This window comes from Alexandromys fortis, unplaced genomic scaffold, assembly GCF_014885135.2.
Source record: "Alexandromys fortis isolate MF-2015 unplaced genomic scaffold, M_Fortis_MF-2015_v1.1 scaffold_53, whole genome shotgun sequence".
Classification (NCBI taxonomy): domain Eukaryota; kingdom Metazoa; phylum Chordata; class Mammalia; order Rodentia; family Cricetidae; genus Alexandromys; species Alexandromys fortis.
In genome coordinates, this window is record NW_026067939.1 from 5,868,743 (window position 1) to 5,888,377 (window position 19,635).

General features: G+C 40.2%; 1 protein-coding gene across 4 annotated transcripts in view; it reads right to left on the minus strand.

Annotated features, from left to right (window-relative positions):
- Ift80 (intraflagellar transport 80) overlaps positions 1-19,635 on the minus strand; it is a 74,035-nt gene that overhangs the window by 23,147 nt on the left and 31,253 nt on the right. For all 4 annotated transcript variants that reach the window (XM_050147452.1, XM_050147451.1, XM_050147449.1 and 1 more), the window contains 6 exons: positions 17,440-17,529; positions 16,176-16,313; positions 6,752-6,931; positions 3,523-3,641; positions 1,606-1,680; positions 213-376 (listed from right to left, as the gene is read on the minus strand). In XM_050147452.1, coding sequence (XP_050003409.1) covers positions 213-376; positions 1,606-1,680; positions 3,523-3,641; positions 6,752-6,931; positions 16,176-16,313; positions 17,440-17,529 — 766 coding nt within the window. The remainder of the gene's footprint in view (positions 1-212; positions 377-1,605; positions 1,681-3,522; positions 3,642-6,751; positions 6,932-16,175; positions 16,314-17,439; positions 17,530-19,635) is intronic.

Sequence of the window (19,635 nt, forward strand, 5' to 3'; positions counted from 1 at the left end):
AAAAGGTTCAATGCCCAGCACCCACATGGCAGTTCACAACTGTCTGTAACTCCAAGATCTGACACCCTCACACAGACATACATGCAGGCGAAACACCAATGCACATTTTAAAACAAGAGAAAGAGATGAAGGAATGAAAGTTCATGAAAATTTTACAGAATTATGAGCTGCGTGAAAAGCTGGCATGAGAGACTGTACAAGGCTAGACTTACTCTTCTCATCAGCTTTGTCTTTTATTGCTACAGTGTCATTACTCAAGGACACAGTCTGTGCATTCAGAATATCTGTTCTCATCCCAGGAAACTTTGGAGAAGAAATGAAGCGCCCTTCATAGGAGTGCAAATAGATACCACCGCCATCCACCAGGAGAAAATGTCTAAGAGAAAAACAAATGGGAAGATAACTGTATTTTCACTTCTCTATTAAAGAAGAGTTTATCCTTTGAGGGAAAAATGTAAATCCTACAACTGCAATAAGTATATAAACGAAGACTGAAATATTTTTAAAAATGAAAGGATTTGTTTTGATTTGTTTTCTGGGTTTTTTTGTTTTGTTTTTAAATACAGGTGGGGAAAGAAAATAAAAATGGCCAAAATCAAAAGCCTATCTCCTAAAATTTGATTTCATTTACATTATGACCTCAACTCATTTCTTCCCTTGGGAAGGAAACCCCATGCAAAGGCAAAGTTTTCCAGTCATGGATTGTTGTAAGAGCCTGCTGGTTTGTTTCTCGGCTGCTCAGCCCTGAAATGACCACACAGAAGCTAAATTATTTGCAATACTGCTTGTCCAATAGCTTACGCGTATTTCTGGCCATCTCCATTAATCTGTGTAAGCCACATGGCAGTGGCTTACTGGCAAAGATCAGTAGTAATAAAATAGTTTATTCTCAGAATTTATATTCTAAAAAGATATTGAAAGTAACATGTAGATTATATTCATTATATTAAATTTATTATCAAGAAATTTATTAGATATTAATCTTAAATGTATGAAAAGTTCAACACAAGTAACATTAGAGTATCAATATGAGAGACTGATGAGACAATTAGCTTGGTCCCCTGCTTTCTGCTCATTTGCTTTTTTTTTTCACTGATCTACTTTATTTTTAATTCTTAAATAATAGAAACAGACTGATCCCAAATGACTACCACATCATTTCATGAGATTTTTTTTTTAAAGATGTATTTTTCCGTATACCTTCAATTCCAGCACTCATGAGGTAGATATGATTGGATCACTGTGGGTTTGAGGCCAGCCAGGTCTACAAAGTGAGTTCTAGGACAGCCAGAGCTGCTACAGAGATATACACTGTCTTGAAAAAAGTTAATTTTATCTTAGGTATAGTCATGTTTTGCCTACATGTATATAAATGTATGGCACACATGCAATTTCCAAGGAGGCCATCAGAGGACACCGGAGCCCCTAGAACTGGAGCTATAGATGGTGCCAGCCACCATGTGGGTGCTGGGGACTGAACACAGGTCCCAGCAAGAGCAGCCAGTGCTCTCAGCCACTTCATCATCTCTCCAGTCCTCTAGGATGTTTTAAAGAGTGTTTTACTGCTGCATGAGCTACCCAACAGTTAAGATATAAACAAATTACCTTTCAGCCTGGAGAATTAAACTAACAGTTCCTTCTTTGAGGTCAAATATAAGTGGTGTATTCCAGTTCTTCGTACTAAAAGATGAATAAAATGAATTTTATCAGCATTTCAAATACTAAACACATTTTAGTAAGCAAGCAGTTACTCATCTTAAATGGTAAGTTTAATTTCACAAATTGTCACATACATATTTCTATTAAAGCACCTGACATATTACTCTAAAATTATTCACTCGCATGTATGTATCCTCAACTAAAAAGCAGAGATTTTGTGTCCCCAGCAACTAGTACAACAGTCTTTCCATAAATAAGTGCTCACTGGAGTTACGGCTCATGAACTTAGGACTCCGAAGAGCTAGCCCTTGTTCTGCTGGCCATCACCTCTGAGTCTAACAGTTCCTCTTCTGAGAAGCAGCAGCAGCACGCTGAGGATGAGTGAGGCAGATCTGGGTTAAATACCGGGCTGCATCATCCCAGCCACATGACTTTAACAAGCTTGGCTTCTGTAAACTAAGAGTCTTTGTTGGAGATAATAAAGAGCTAGAGAGGTGTCTAACAAGCTGCTGATATAGATCAGCACTGAACAAAAGAATGTACTAATAGCATGATGGCACTAGGCATGGTGGCACACAGCTTTGATCCTAGCACTCGAGAGGCAGAAGCAGGTGAAGCTCTGAGTTTGAGGCTAGCCTGATCTGCAAAGTGAGTTCTAGGCCAGCCAAATCTACATATTAAGACCCTGTCATCCCCCGCAACCCCATACACACAAATCCAAAAATAACACATCGAACATACTTATTCTTCCTATAGATCTTCTAGTGTTTTGTTGGATTAAAACAAACTTAATTCTGTAAAGTAGCCTGTAAATGTAAGCTGCAATCAAGCTTACTCAATGAAGTGAAGAGCAGATGCACAAATAATTCCTTCTCTCTCTTTTTTTTTTTGTTTGTTTGTTTTTTGTTTGTTTGTTTGTTTTTTTGAGGCAGGGTTTCTCTGTAGCTTTGGAGCATGTCCTGGAACTAGCTCTTCTAGACCAGGCTGCTCTCAGATTCACAAAGATCTGCCTGCCTCCCAAGTGCTGGGATTAAAGACATGTGCCACCACCATCTGGCTGGAAGTTGACTATTAAATATAGCCATTGCCCAAAATTAAATTATATAAATTTACTATGATAGGCAAATTATGTTCAAAACAAAGGTAACAAAAGCTCAGGATTTATCCCTCCAGCTTCATCTGCCCCAGTGTATTATACACACCCGAACTACATGGTGGCAGCAGTGTATGCTGACTGGCATCTCCGCTCCCGTTCAGCGAAGTCACGCTGGTAGCTTACAGTCAGCCACACCAGACACTTCTACATCATCGTAATCACAGCCCGTGAATGAGGTCTGTCTGCTTCCGCCCTGTTACCAAGTGTGCTTCAAATTCTCAGCCAAGCTCTTAGCGTATTCCCATTCTTTGCTCTAGTAAGGAGGACACTACACTGAATGTACTTTACTTTCACTCTCTCACAGCTCTGGGCCATCAGCGAACATTTAGGATTACCAGAACCCCACGTCCTTACTGCACTCTTTAGCTGCTAGTCATCCAGCAGTGAATCTGCTGGCTCCTCTCCTCGGCTGTCCTAAGCCCTGGGCTTTGAGTTCAGATTATACCAAAGCCTTAGGAACTGTAAGTAAACACCATATCACATGAGATAGTTCCAGTTTCAGAAGTATTAACCTTTGAAGCACAAACTTAATCAGATCTATTTTCATTATAGCTTAGAGTGTTTCCTTATATCCTGGTCTAAGATATGGTGCTTACCAGTAAGGTTTTGAGAAAGGTCACACCAAACGGTATTGATATGAAAACTTGAAAATAAACCTCTTGTTTCAAACAAAAACTCTGGATTTTTAGGAAATGCAAGATGCTTACGAGAACACATAGCACTGAAGAGACGTGGAAACAACTAAGTGTGCGTGGTTCAAAGACGCTTTGATGACTCTGTCTCGGAACTCCAGTAAATCCACGGCATCGTTGAGAACATTACGAACCTAAGCAGAAAGAAAAGGAAATAAATTAACATTTTTAAAAAATCAAATTTTAATTAGAAAAGCTAGTAAGATTTTAATATGCACAAAAATTCAATGAAGCCTTAATTAGCTAAGAATATAAAAAGTATTCATCTAGGCACAAGCTGATATACTTTGATATAAAAGTCAACTGTGAAAGTACAGATACAAAAAATTCTCTTAGAAATAAATAAAAAAGACCTATAAAGATTTTGAATCTTCATGCCAAACTAAGCAATGTAGGAATGGGATAAAGTTAAAAATGCTCCAGCAGTGAGAAGCAGTTAGAGGAGGGTGACTTACAGAAGCTGGAAAGAGACCATATGATTTCTGTCCAAAAGAGTAAGAATATCTCTTTTCTGGTTAGATTTTACTTCATATTTTAAGTTCTAGAAAAAGAGATATAATTGTTTTCAAAAATCAAAAGTGGAGGAGGTATTGTTTTGTTTTTTAATGGACAGTAAAGAAGTCAAACTGCAGAGAGACGGGAAAGCCCTTCCATAGATGAAAACAGGTAAGAAGGAAGGTTAAGAAGCAAACTGGAGTCAGGTGTGGTGACCTTTAAATCCCTGCACTCAGGAGGTAAACACACAGAGACCTTAGAGTTCAAGGCCAGAGCTACAAAGAGAAACCCTGTCTCAAAAACAAACAAAGAACAATAACAACAAAAGAAGCAACTGGAAAGGGGAGATTCAAAACACTTACTAGGAAAAAGCGCAACCCCACTCTGTGCAATCTTGAAGCTGCTTTAGTCTGCCATAGCTTGCATGGACTAACTGCCCCTTCCATCCAGTTATTAAGTTACTGAGCTGCCTATCTGAAGTCAATCAACACCATGACTGTCTGCATCCTGACAATCAGCCCATCACCTCCGTTATCTCACACCCTGTTAGCAGGGTCTCGAGCCGACTTGTCCATTCTTCACTTCTGATCTTTGGTACCCTGCTGGTCAGTCCCCCTGGGAGCTAATCCGCCTAGACCCATCAGTTCTGAGTCTGCGCAGTGGGCACTGACCTCTGGAGAAGAAGATTCTCTAGGAAGAGCTGACAGCAGCAGGACCCCATGAGTACTTTCACTTTCTGGAAATTTCATCATTTCATTTTCTTTACAGCTGAATGAAATTCCATTGTGAGAAAAAAATCTTACAAACATTTATAACAGACAAATTTGCAAGGATTTTAGCATTTGGCCATATTGGTCAAAAGTCCTGAAGTCGAGGAACAAACAATAAATCAGGAAAGAGTGCGGGTAAGCCAAGCTCTCCAAGCTCTGGGTGAGAGCAGGGATGCACAAGGCGGCAGGCGCATCACGCGGTGAGGGAATCAGGAAAAGCAATGCCTGACACCTGCAAACCAGCCACTCTAAACCCTCCTCCAAATGCTCTTTCCTCAGATGAAAATAATAACGTGAAGCGCTAACTCCCAGTGCAACGAAAGGACAGGAAGTCATTCTTCTAAGTATGTCTTCAAATGCCTGTGTTCTGAGTGTTGGTGGCCCCTCAACTCCTTTCGTGGGGTGTTCAGGAAATCAATTTATGCCTTTAAAAAGAGGCACTTGCACTTTCCAGTAAGGACACAGCTAGAAAGCTCCAGCAATGAGTGAAGGGACCCTATTTGGACACTATGTCTATTGGCATTTTGTCTTTGGACTTCCCAGCCTCTAGCCCTATAAGGGAAAGAGTCTGTTGTTGACAAGCTACCAAGTTTTGGTATAAAATACAAAAAGTTAACCTGAAAGCTTGGCCAGCTGCTACATATATGTTCCCCAAATATCATCATGACATGGGATATGCATGCCCATGCACTCTTGGTTACAACATTCACAGTTACATAAGCAGCTGTGCAGGCTACTCACAACAGCACTATCAATAACAGCGAAAGACTTGAGACAGCCCAAATGTCTGCCAGCAGCTTGAATAAACCACTGTGAATTTACACATGCTGTAGAGTTGGAAAACAAAATGAAGAACTGTAAAGCAACAACAGAAGATACAGAATAGCATGTTTAATACATTGTCTTCTATCCAAAAGTGAAAGGGAGTTTACATATATGGGCATGGTTATATTTTTTCAAGTACAAAAAATATTAATTAGAACCTAATAACATATTATAAGAATAATGTGGCTGGGCAGTGGTGGTGCACGCCTTTAATCCCAGCACTCAAAAGGCAAAGGCAGGCGGATCTCTGTAAATTTAGGCCAGCCTGGTCTAGAGAATGAGTTCCAGGGTAGCCAGGATTGTTAATGTCTTTAGGAATCAAATTTTTCTTTTAAGAGATAAGAACAGCAAATAAAAAGTAAAAAAAAAAATAAAATCTCTATAACCTTAAGTATGTACTAGGACTTTTAGTATATTTAAATTTATGATTTATTTTTAGTTATGAAAATCAAATCCATTTTGTCTAGAAGTCATGATCATTGTATGTAGCACCTAACTTTAGTCTCCATGCAAACAATTCTTCACAGAAGCCAGGCCTTCGTGGGAAAATGGATGACTCCAATTACGGCAAAGCAGACCAAACTTAAACAAACACCTCAGCTCCATAAGAGCAAATGGAGAGTACATGGTAATCACTCTCACAATCTTAAAACCACAGCAAAGCTGCTCTGTGCTGTATCGTAAGGTGTGCCCACCTTTCTGCTCAGGGCAGGGTTGCTCTCAAATAATCTCTTGATGCTTACATCACCTTATACTTTGTCCTGAGGAAATACACAAAAGAGGCCTGAACTATCTTGTCCCACCAGAAAGCAAGGATGTCACTGAAGACACATCAAAAGAAGTGAGAGCAATAAAATACCTTGATGTAACTCTAACCAAGCAAGTGCAAGACCTGTATGTCAAGAACTTCAACTCTTTGAAAAAAGAAACTGAAGAAGATACCGAAGATGGAAAGATCTCCTGTGCACATCAATCAGTAGAGTTAACATAGCAAAAATGGCCATCTTACCAAAAGCAATCTACAGATTCAATGTAATCCCCATTAAAATCCCTACACAACTCTTTTCAGACCTTGAAAGAAGTTGAGTATAGTATAGTATAGTTTCTGTAGAGAGGAAAGAAGCAGATCCAGTCAGCTCACAACATGCTCTTACCTGCATGGTCCTTCTCTTCGTTAGTGTCACTTGAAAGTTCTTCCACTCCCAGCACTGTTCTATCACGTGTGCAAAGACAACATGCCCGTTTCCACAGGCTCCAGCGATCTGAGTGCCATCAATAGACCACGCGATATTAAATATGCTGCCTGTGTTGGGTTTTTCTAAAGCATATGACCACTAGATGGAATAAGAGGAGGGAGAAAAATATATTACCAAAAAACAAACAAACAAAAAAACACTGAGAACTTATAAATTGCACACACATATACATATTAAGATACGAAGGTGATATTTAAGGAGTATCTTTTGGGGGCATTCATATTTTATTTCTTAGATTTTAAATATTTTGCAGTGGAGTTAATGGTAAAAACACGTATCTCTTTAGAACACACTAATTCCATTAGGGAAGATATTGGTGCCTTAAAGTAGTGGTTCTCAACCTGTGAATCGCAACCCCCTAGGGTCAAACAGGTCTTTCACTGGGGTTGCATATCATATATTTACATTACAACTCATAACAGCAGCAAAATTACAGTTACGAAGTAGCAATGAAAATAATATTATGGTTGGGGCCCTCACAACATGAGGCACTGTAGTAAATGGTCACGGACTTAGGAAAGTTGAGAACCACTGTCTAAAAGGAGCTGCTGCATGGAAATCCACAGACACAGACAACTTCTAAAGTTGACTGAGATACGATGAATGCTAAAATTTGTTCACTCTTGTAATTCAGTGCCCTTGTCTGTTGGAAACTGATCACTGTCATCTTTAGGGCCAGACGAAAAAATGTACTTTTATCTGAAATTATTAAAGGTGCTTTTCTTAACACAATTATAACATGTATAATGAAATAGACAGAATTTTCTCAAGTATACAGTAGAAACAAAATAAAACAGTATATCAAATAGCTCAAGAACTGCCAAAAAGCAAACCACTTTAACTTTTAGGTAATAATGTGGAAAATATCCTGTAGGAAAAGACATTTACTTGAAGGTTTTCTATAATCTCTTTTAAAAGTTCTGATTATAATAGTTCGAGAAAGTCACTATAAAAACATTGCAAAACATCTGCTATGCATTCTAAATCATGAAAGCATCAAGTACACAACCCTATGTCCCCCCCCCCCTCCAGAGTGCAGTAGGTATAACCCCTCCCAGGACTTGAGGGAACTATGCAGAAATCAGTAGTCAATAGAATCTTCTCTGTGTGTTTCAGAAAACAATCATTTTTAGCAGACTACATCAAATACATTTCCTTTTTACTTTTGAGATGTAATATAATTTCCTCTAGAATGATTAATTTATTTAGCTGAACTTCCATATTCTCTACCCATTCTTCCAACCTTATGATCAAATGAAGTCTTGCTTGCTGCTGTGCTTTTACGGGGTGTTCCTGCCATGGCTTGTGTTACTACTTTTCAGAAATATTCATTATTTGGGGATGAGAATGAAGCTCAACAGCAGGACACTTGCTCAGCACAGGTGTGGTCCTGTATTCAATCCCCAGGACTAAAACCACAGAAAGGGCGCAAGAAACTGCAGCACTACTGGCTGCAGCTTCGCTCTAACAACCATGAAGGAAAAGAAAACACACACACACACAGATGCACACATACACACTTCAAGAGATCTTTTAAAAAATAAGTGAAAACTGTAAACTTCAAAGATTAAATACAATCATTTTTCTGCACATGGAGGTGTGGTGGCCCACGCTTTTAATCTCACCTGAGGGGCAGAGGTAGGCAGATCTCTGAGTTCTAGGCCAGCCTGATCTACATTGTGAAATACTTCAGGAATACTACATTATATAAAAATAGTCAACAGAAAAAAATTAGATTTCATTTAATAATATGCGTAGTACTTAGTGTTTTTGCTTAGGCACACGTCTCATTCTAATAATAGCCTATTCTCAAGTGTATCTAGAACAAAGATCTTACCTTAAATTGTATTTTTATTGTGTGTGTGTGAACACACGTGCATGCACACACACATGTACCAAGTATGTGCATGAAGTTCAGAAGACGCCTTGCAGAAATCAGTTCTCTCCTTCCACCATGTGGATCCCAGACATAAAATTCAGGTCATCAGGCCTGGTAGGAAACACCAGCCTAAGATTGTCTATTTTAACTTATTCAATCACAAAGGAAATGTATTTAAGTCAACTTAGTGCCATAAAAAAATACATCAGGCCAGCAAGATGGCTCAGCAGGTAAAGGTGCTTACCACCACGCCTGACTACCCACCTAAGTTCAATCCCCAGGCCCCACATGACAAAAAGAGAAACCCAAATCCAGAGGTTGTTCTCTGATCTCCACACAAGCATCATGCATGTAAATCCCCAGTAATTTACATGTAGCAAATAATAAATAAATGAGAAAATATAATAAACATGCAAATACATCCTAAAAATTACCATTATTCTTTTTTTCCTCTCTAATAACAATAATCAATGTGTTGATCCTCCATTGGGAAGGGAGGTCGACTTTTTGCTTTGCTTTTATTTCTTTCTTTGTGTGTGCATCTGTGTGGTGTGCATGTTGGTGTGTTTGAATGTGTGTAGGGCATGTGTGTGTCAGTACAGTTACACATAGGTGCATGTGCTTACAGAGGCTTGAAGCCAGCAGGAGTCTTCCTTGATTGCTTTCTATCTTACTCACTAAAGCAGGATCTCTCACCCAAACCTAGAGCTTGCCAACAAAGACTAATTGAGTCAGCTAGCTTGCTCTGGGGACACCTGGTCTCCATCTTCCAAGCGCTGGAATTTTAGGCAGGTCACCACACCCACCTGGCATTTACTTGAGGATGCAAACCCTAGTTCTCAGACCTGCATGGTGGCAAGCAGTTTATCCACTGAACCATCATCTCCTTGTCCCAAAAGGTTAATCTTTTCAGAGAGGTCTTTGCAACATAGACTAAGCTTGAGTTGAATCTCAATTTTCTTTAATTTTCCTGGTTGTACCTGGAATTATATACACCTGGGTACACCTTTTTTTTTTTTAAGGAGGTCTTAGAATTTAACCAAGGCTAGCCAGGAACTTGCAGCAGCCTTTGTCCAAGCTGTACCCGCATACTCTAAATACTCTCAGAAGACAGATACTGATGCTCTCTGATCAGCCAATCTGATCAGCCAATCTGATGTGTCCATTTCATCTCTGTGTTTGTTTAAAAATTTCTACTGTATATGTATGGGTGCTTTGCCTGCAAATATATCTGTGCAGCATGGGCATGCTTGGTGCCTGCAAGGCCAGAAGAGGGCATCAGATCCCCTGGCTTGAGCTGCAGATGGTTGTTAGCTGCCTTGTGGGTGCTGGGAATCAAATACAGGTCCTCTGGAAGCACAGCCAGCGCTTTTAGCCACTGAGCCATCTCTCCAGGCCTTAAGTGTTCATTTTAAAACTCATGAAAGTAAGTTCTGCAATAGAAATCTAATTTAGAATAATTTCTCAAGTCTCTTATTCTTGGACAGCAGAAAAGAATCTTTTTGCTTTGTGGTTTATATTTTATGATTTCCTTTCTTTTTCTTTTCTTTTCTTTCTTTTTTGTTTTTTTGTTTGTTTGTTTGTTTGTTTTGTTTGTTTGTTTTTCAAGATGGGGTTTCCCAGCAGCTGAACTCGCTTTTACACACCAGGCTGGCCTCAAACTCACAGAGATTTGCTTGCCTCCGGCACCTGAGTGCTGGAATCAAAGGCGTGCGCCACACCAGCCCGTCTATTTTATGGTACCTAACCAAGTTGCTTTAATACCAAATATAAAAATGTAGCTATAAATTTTTCTTTGTCTTTAATTATAAAGTCAAACAAAAAACTTACATAAGTAGGACATTTCTCAGAGGATTAAACTAGGAACTTCTGGCAAATCTGAAATGTTGAGATAAAAATGACTGCCTCTGCTGCCCCCTTCACTACTAACCCTTTGCTCTCACCAACAGCTCGCGTGGCTGCTGTAACTGAGTCCTGCTAGTCACGTTCACACCACCTCCTCCAGCACGTCTGAACACAGAGGAGTAGACCAGGCTACCACTCTCTCCTCTGGGGACATGCAAAATTCAGACGTGGTCTTTTGATGCAGCCTACACTCTTCAATGGAAGGGTTGTACACTTAAGTCACTTTTCAGCATGGAAACCGGAGGGGGAGAGGTGGTGCAAGCCAGGTCACTGGAAAAGAAAATAAAAGACTCTGGGTATGCACACAGAAGCCAAGATAAAAGACACGAGACAACAGTGCTTTCAGGTTTCTTGGCTCCTAAGGCCTCCCTACAGTGTTCTCTGAGCATCTAAAAGATATCCCTGTACCGTCTCAACCAGTTCTTCTCTTTGTTTAATGGTTTCATCTTCTTGTATACAGCAGCAATAAATGTAGAAATCTAAAGTCATGGATCAGCCACATTGCTCCAACACAGCTTGAGATTTTCTCATGCTTGGTTTGCCCTGGGCAGTTTTGCTTCTTGTATTAAAAGGCAATGAAACAAACAATTAGCACTCAGAAGAAGAAACATCTGGCATGTCAGTGAGCAAGGGAAGACGGCACAGGAGAGCAGAGTTAATGGAGGAGAGATGCTCATTCGTCCTGACCACTGACTTCATACATGGGGAAGAAAAAGCCAGAAGAAGTCTTTGATTTTGTACCTTTGCCACTGGAGTTTTGACCCCAGAACTCTAGAAATATGCCAACGCTATGCCCACATTAAGCAAAATTTTAAAGAGTAATTTGAATTTCAAAATAAAAGTTAAATTTTAAAATAAAATAAGCAGCCATACTGAACACCACAATATTTTTTGAAGTAGCTGAGGATGCCTCTACAAAAGGTTACGAGATTGGGGCTGAGGAGAGGGCTCAGTGGAGAGGGCTCAGCGCTGGGTGTTCATCCAGAGGACCCAGGCCTAATGAGCAGAACTCACTGGCCCCTCACAGCCCTCTGCCAATCCAATTCCAGAGGACAATGTGCTCACAGTGTCTCCAAGGGCATCATGGGTGCATATGGAGAACAAACACAAATGTAAGCTAAACACCCATACACAAAAAATAAATAATTTTTAAATGCTATGGTATTGAAGCATCCCTTTGAAAGATGAGACCTATTTTCCTGTGTTCTCTGAAATTGCTCATTCAAGTTATTTCCCAGCGGAGAAATACTTATTTAAACGTAAAACAATGACTCAAGTCTCAAGGCCAACTGTATCCTTTCTGCAAGTTCCCTGTACACATATACCACACTGAAAGGACCCTCAAAAGCACAATTGTTTGCCCTAGTTCAAAAATTTCAACTCACAAAATTACATACTCATAAATTTGGCTTAAGATAAAGAGACAGGAGAAGCAATTCCTATGCTCCTTATGGAAGACAAGTGTTTAGGATTCTCATATATTACCTCTAACATGCTCAAATTGCAATTTATATGCATCATTGCCAACGAAAAGTTACATAAGACACTAAGTTCTTGTAGTCAGCAAATTATTAAATTTATTTTAATTGAGTGGAATGAACAGAAGAAAGTCTAAATGTTCACAGAGAAAACGAGAATTACAAAACAGTTGTCTTCTGCATACCCCACAGTGCCCCCTACTGATACATAAATGCTACATTACCAAAAGCACCTTGCATCTTCAGGTCTTTCTCCTTGAATCCTATTCTGTTTAATAAGTAGTGGAATTCATTAACATGTTCTGAATATTTACTTAAAATATCTATGCTTAATTTGAATCACATTTTTAGACATCAAAGACAAAAATAAAGTTTATTATAGAACCTAGAAAAAAAATATGGCACCATGAGTCTAGATTTTAGACCACGCTTTAGCTTACTGATCATCCAGTGGTGCTCATTTTCCTTACATATTTATTTTTGGATCGTTTCACTTAAATAGTGCTATCTCAGACTGAACAAATACTTCAGTGGTTAAGAACACTCGCTGTGACTGTAGTTTAGTGCTCAACACCCACACTGGGTGACTCAGAACTGCCTGTAACTGTCCCGCTCCAGGAGCTCCAATCCCCTCTCTGGCCTCTGCAGGCACCCATGCACATGTGGCACACACAGACAGACACATGAATAAAAATACATCATCAAAATAATGCTCTTTCCAAGCTTTTAACTCTTAATTCTTCTATTATATTTATTTACTTATTTGTGTGTGTTCTCTCCTTCTGCCATGCGGGTCTGGCATCAGAATCAGGCCATCAGGACAGCAGCAAAGACCATCAGCTGCTAAGTCCTCTCAGTGCACATTTCATACTTTCCTGAATGAAACCACCGTGTCAAAGTGTCAAGTCATACTTGAGACGATTACACTGATTAGTGTCTCTATCCATTGCTTCAAGGAAGTCCATTTACACGTTTTCTGTGAGTGAAAATGTACTGCTTTGTAGATTTGAGATGCATGGCGCTTGTTACCAAAGAGAAGGTATTTTGGCATTCTGGGAGTGTTTATATTTCTTTAAGACCTTGCTCATATTTTTAACTATAGAATTTCAATTAGGTTCTTTTAAAATAATTCCTTTGATTGGGTATGGTGGTGCATGCCTTTAATCCTAGCACGTGGGGGTCAGTAGTAGGCAGATTTCTTTTGAGTTTGAGGCCTGGTCTTGTATGGTCAACAAGAGCTACACAATGGGACCCTGTCTCCAAACAATAAGTTTATTTATTATAGTTCTTAATTATTTTGAGCATAGTCTTTGTCTAACAGGTCCAGTGTCTGATGTCTTGGGAATGGTTTTGTCAACTTCTTTTCCCCTATGAAAGGGCCACTGTGTTACACTCTTCAGTGTGCCTCGTATCTTTTTTTATGTGCATTGGTGTTTTGGCTGCATGCAAGTCTGGGAATGTGGGGTGTCCAGGAGCTGGGGTTATAAATAGCAGTGAGCTGTCATGTGGGTGCTGGGAATTGAACCCAGGTCCTCTAGAAAAGCAGCCAACACTCTTATAACGGCTGAACCATCTTTCCAGCCCAACTTTTTTTTCTTTTTTTAACTAGATATTCAGAATACCTCCATGTGGGTAACTGGAAATTAGACTCTTCTCTCAGTCTGGGCAGCTGCCCACTTAGTGACTTTTCCAGACTGTCTTCCCACAGACTATTTTTTATTTCTCTCCTGTATAGTAATGTAGTCTTTGTTCTATTACTCAACATTTACTCAACAACCTGATACAGACAAACAAACAAACAAAAAAGTCAATTCACCACCCCTGGCCAGTTGGCTGAGCCTGGGACACTCCTACAGCATCTAGCCATGCCACCAGAGCAATTCTTATCTGGCCCTCTCCTTCTGTTCATGCATCACTCATGAGCCACCAGTGACAGATGCTAAATGCCTTCCTGAGTTTTCCAATGTGTGTCTGACCCTAGTCTTGTATTGTGTAAAGAATTCCTGAGTGAAAATGAGAGCCCACTAAAGCCTTGTTCTTTGTCTAGCTCCCTCTCTCCTCCTTCCTAGCTCTATTTTTTTGGGAGGTAGGGGTGGGGACTGTCTATTACCTGCTTCATCTGCTACCCTTCACCTTAATGGGTTGTTTTTTTGAGGTAGCCATTTGAGGAAGGGAGGGAGGGAGGGAGGGAGGGAGGGAGGGAGGGAGGGACGAAGGAAGGGAAGACAGGCAGACAGTAAGGCTAGCTGGCTTTTCATGGGTATCTCTCCTAATAATTAAGCACAGTCTTTCTTTCCCACTCTTAAAAAGTTTAGGGTAGCCTTTTTGTCTCAGTGACAGTGTCCTTTGCTTTGCAGAAGCTTCTCAGTTTCAGTAGGTCCCATTTATTCAATGTTGCCCTTAATGTCTGTGCTGCTGGGGTTATACATAGGAAGCGATCGCCTGTGCCCATCTGTTGTAGGGTACTTCCCACTTTCTCTTCTATCAGGTTCAGTGTGTTCAGAAGGAGGGAAAATATGAGCAAAGAAGTCAGGACCACGAGGGGTGCACCCACCCACGGAGACAGTGGGGTTGATCTATTGTGAGCTCACCAAGGCCAGCTGGACTGCGACTGAAAAAGCATGGGATAAAACCGGACTCTCTGAATATGGCGGACAATGAGGGCTGCTGAGAAGCCAAGGACAATGGCACTGGGTTTTGATCCTACTTCATGTTCTGGTTTTGTGGGAGCCTAGCCAGTTTGGATGTTCACCTTCCTAGACCAGGATAGAGCGGGGAGGACTTTGGACTTTCCACAGGGCAGGGAACCCTGACTGCCCTTCAGACTGGAGAGGGAGGGGGAGAGGAGTGGGGGGGGGGGGAGAGGAGAGGGAGGAGGGAAAAGGGAGATGGGGAGGGAAATGGGAGGCGGGGAAGAGGCGGAAATTTTTTTTTCAATAAAAAATTATATATATAAAAAAAAAGTTTAGGGTAGCCGGGCGGTGGTGGTGCATGTCTTTAATCCCAGCAATTGGGAGGCAGAGGCAGGTGGATCTCTGTGAGTTCAAGGCCACCCTGGTCTACCAAGCAAGTTCCAGGACAGCCAGGACTGTTACACAGAGAAACCCTGTATCCAAAATAACATAAAAAAAAAAAAGCAAACAAAAAGAGTTAAGGGCAAAGCACTTTAGGAAAATAGAACAGCTGTCAATCAATTTACTACTCACAGACATTTACTCCGCATTTTGCTAGAATAATACTATGATAAAATGTGGGATAAGTTATAAAAAAAAATCATCGTATTCTTTGTATACTTACAGTAAGTATTTCATCAAGTAAATTCCCACAGGTAGAATATTCTGGGCTGAGGAATCCTTCAGAGGCATGAGCTGCAGTTCAGTTGGCAGAGTGCTTATCCAGCATGCCAAAGTCCCTGCACCACAAAAGTGGGCACAAACCTGTCCCAGCAGCCAGGAGGCAGAGGCAAAACCACCCAGTACTGGGCAGAAGTGTGCACCGTGCTTGGCTTTTATATGTGTGTAAGGGATCCAGATGCAGACCTCCACGCATGGGGACTTTTAGAGATTTGTCTGTTTGCTTACTTTTAGAAACAGGGCCTCACTTTCCTGGCTAGCCTGGAACTTGCTGTATATAACAGCTGGCCTCCAACTCAGAGATCTGCCTGCCTCTGCCTTCCAAGAATTGGGATTAAAGGTGTGCGCCATCACGCCTGGCACAAAATCAACTTTTAAATTTCCTATTAATGCCTGCAAAAAATGCGCAACTAAAATTTTTTATGAAACATATTGATACCAAAAATAAACTTAAAGCTGTGCTTTCCACACGAAGTGGGCAAAAAGCTGAACTCCCTTCAGAGCCATGCTCAAAACAAGTATTTCCAAAAGATAAGTAATAGAGAATATGTCCACTCTTCAGCTGCAAACCATTTAATCTCATAATCAGGAAGTGACTGAACCACCTTACCAAGACAAACAAGAGGGGTTAAGTCAAATGCTTTCCTAAAGGGGGAGCTGTGTGGTTCGTCTCCATATCTACTGGGACTGCTCCTGCTGCGACTTACCCCAGTTTTATCACACAAGCGTAACGTATGAAAGGATCCAACGGCAAACAACTCTCCATCTGGAGCCCAGGCCACTGAGGTAATGGGGTGCTCGTGAGGCTGAGAACTGTAGAGCACGCGGCCATAACTATCCCAAACCTACAAAACCAAACATTGTACATGTTTTATAATGTCACCACATTACTACAAAAAAAAACCGTCCTCCAATAAAATATCAAGTGAAGACTGAGAAATCATGATCATAGTGAATTAGCAACTAGATACCTTGCCATCTTACAAGGAGGACAAAGCAGAACTCCTGGAAACTCACATGCCTCAGAAAGAAGAATTTCATATTACTAACCCAGGATTAAACATGACATCCACCCATTTTAAGTACTTCAAATTTAACAGGAAAATCTGGTGATGGCTGGCCCGTCCTAGAACCTCTTTTTGTCAAATGACTTCTCTAACATTGACTTCACTTGAAGTCCCTGCAACTACAGTTGCACGACACTTTACTGTTGGAGCTAGGGATTCCGCAATAGGGGTACCTTTTGCCTAGCCTATCAATCAATGGTCCCAGTACTGAAGAAAAAGGAGACATCTGAGCACCCAGATATTTTGAGTGAAATGGACCAACATTTAGGAAGCTACTAGGACTGAGTTTTCAAGTTTGAAGTGACTAAAGAAATGAGCTGATTTAAATTGAAGCTCAAAAAAGGAGCTGAGTTGATGTTGCTGTTTATTAAATTGAAATTTTATTATAGCACTTAAAGCTGAAAACCAGTTTGCTCAATTGTTACAGATAAAAGACTAAGAGAATAGTCTTATATGCTAAGCACTTTTCCCCTAAACTTTATTCTTTGAAGCCGACATTAAGTCTAAACAGTATATATTATCATGGCCAGTCTTATTTGTCAACACAATATAGAGCCATGTGAGAAAAGACTGTCTAGCAGGTTGGTCTGGGGATGTCAGTGGGCTTCTGTCTTGATTATGTCAAATGAAAAGGAAAGACCCACCCATATGGGCAGCATGACTCTCTGGGTTGTCCTGGACTCTAAGTGTTGAGCCTGAATGAGCTGAATGCAAGCATGCATGCATGCATGCATCCTCTCTCTGCTCTTGACTGCTGGTGTGACTAGCTGCTTCAAGTCCCTGCCCTGCCTTCCCCGCAATGATGTAACCGACCACTGTAGGACACACAAACCCTTGCCCTCTTACAGCTGCATTTATCGGGAAGCTTTAGCACTGTAACGGGGAATGAAGCTAAGACACATACCTTATACTTACAGTCTTCACCAGCAGATAAAATGAGGTCATTGACTGAGTTCCAATCGACTTTTAAAATAATGCCTTCATGGGCTTTCCACTGTGAAGGGGAAAGATATTACAACCTTAGAAGTGAAATTTTTTCTATAAAAAAACCTGCTTCCTGTTTTCTTTTATTTTTGTTTTTGTTTTGTTTTTCTTAAGAGCTGAGGGTCTTACTGTGTTGCCCAGCTTGGCCTCAACTACTGAACACAAGTGATACCCCTGCCACACCCTGCTTAGTAGCTAGGGTGACTGTAGACCACTGTCATGCTCAGCTTGTCACCTCTTTCTAGGGCACTTCCTTTTTTTTTTTTCTTTTTCCCTCCTCATCCTTTCACGGATTCCTATCATGCCCCAATAGTCACTGTGCAACTCCTCATTGGCTTGCTTTGTTCCAGTTTACATAAGGAGGGCAGCTAGCACCACTGACACTCAGTTTACAGCTACATCCTAGGAATCTGCCCTGCTGCCTGGACGCCAATGGGAAAACTGCTTGCTGCTAAATTGTTTCTAGTTTGACCTCAGCATAATAAACTGGAATAAATGTGATATAATCTAAGCTATCAGCTGACTTCAAAGCTCCTTTGTACTGCTGGTCCTTTCAGTGATACTGTCTTCGTGCTTTACCTACAAACTCAAGAAAGGGCTAGAAGTTGATCCTGGGGGCCTCACACATAAAATATGCTTTACCAGTTAGGGATATGCCAGACTGTTTTGTTCTTTTATTTCAACCTCTACTGTATAAACATCTTCAGTATTCTCTCTCTTTCTGCACATCTCCTAAGCTTTATTCTCTTTACTTTAATGGGTCTATGTCACAACAGTATATCACAAATCCTCTGCTGATTTACTATATAATGAAACGCTTTCTGTAATAAAAATATATTCTATACATACAAAATTCCTACAGACAGACATATACAAGTTACCCAGACATTTGCAATCTATAAGGCAAGCATGGTTTTCTTGCTCTTAAACATAAATAATAAAGACATACAGAATGCACATCCATATATATGGCTATATATATGTCACACAGAACCTGTGTAGACAATAAGCATGGGTGCATTACAGTTAAATGTAATTCATGTTCCTGTTTGCTATTACCATTCATGTGATTAGGCATTTTTTTTTAATTTAAGATCCATTTGAACAACAAGTTCCTTATGGCAGAAAACATCTTCTATTTCTCTTTCTTATAAAATAAAATGAGGACACATTTTGTTTGCTTGCTTGTTTTGTGTGTGTGATGCTGTGATCAAACCCAGGGCCTCACACATGCTGGTCTATCTATTTAATATACAATACTCAGCATACTGGCATACAGCTGGCACGCAGTATATTTATACTGAATGACTAAACATGCTTCCTCATATAAAACAGGATTCCGAGTGTGTGGAAATGGGGCTTACAATTCTAAACGGCATTTCTTTTCGCGGGCCATCCATACTTGCATGTGCTTATACTCCTGGAGAATTGCTACAAGTTTAGAGTCACAAAAGGAATGGATAATTTGCATTAAATTTCTAATTATACTCCAACTCCTCTTTTGCTCCAGTGAACTGTGATAATGGGTTTATTTTCTTTCTCTTCTATTCTGGCTTATATGCAAGCCTTAAAGTACATTTTATGATGATGCACATAACTTCAAAGTTTCATTTATATAAGCCTAATTACAGATGTCTTAACACGCTTGACTATAAACCAAAGGTATAAATTAAAAGACTTCATGTTCCTGTTTTTGCTGCCTAATTTCATTGCAGATTTATTGGTTAGTTTTTTGTCAGTTTAATACAAGCCAGAAAAGAAGAGGGAGCCTACACTGAGAAAATGCAGAGTAGTCTGAAGGCCTGTGGGCTACTTTCTTGATTAATAATCGATAGACAGAAAGACAGATAGGAAATAACACATGTGGTCTATACAGAAATTATAGTATGTAACATCAAAGTTTCCTTAACCTCTTTTTGCTTGAAATCTACATTTACCCAATTTCTAAAACAGGTGCTCTTTGTTTTTGCTTTTAATTTTGTGTGTTCAACTGCCTGCATGCAGGAATGTGGAGTACATGTGTGCAGTACCCATAGAAGCCAGAGGAAGGCACTAAATCCACAGATGTTGCCTGCTATGTGAGTGCTGGGAACAGAACCAGGATCCTCTACAAGAG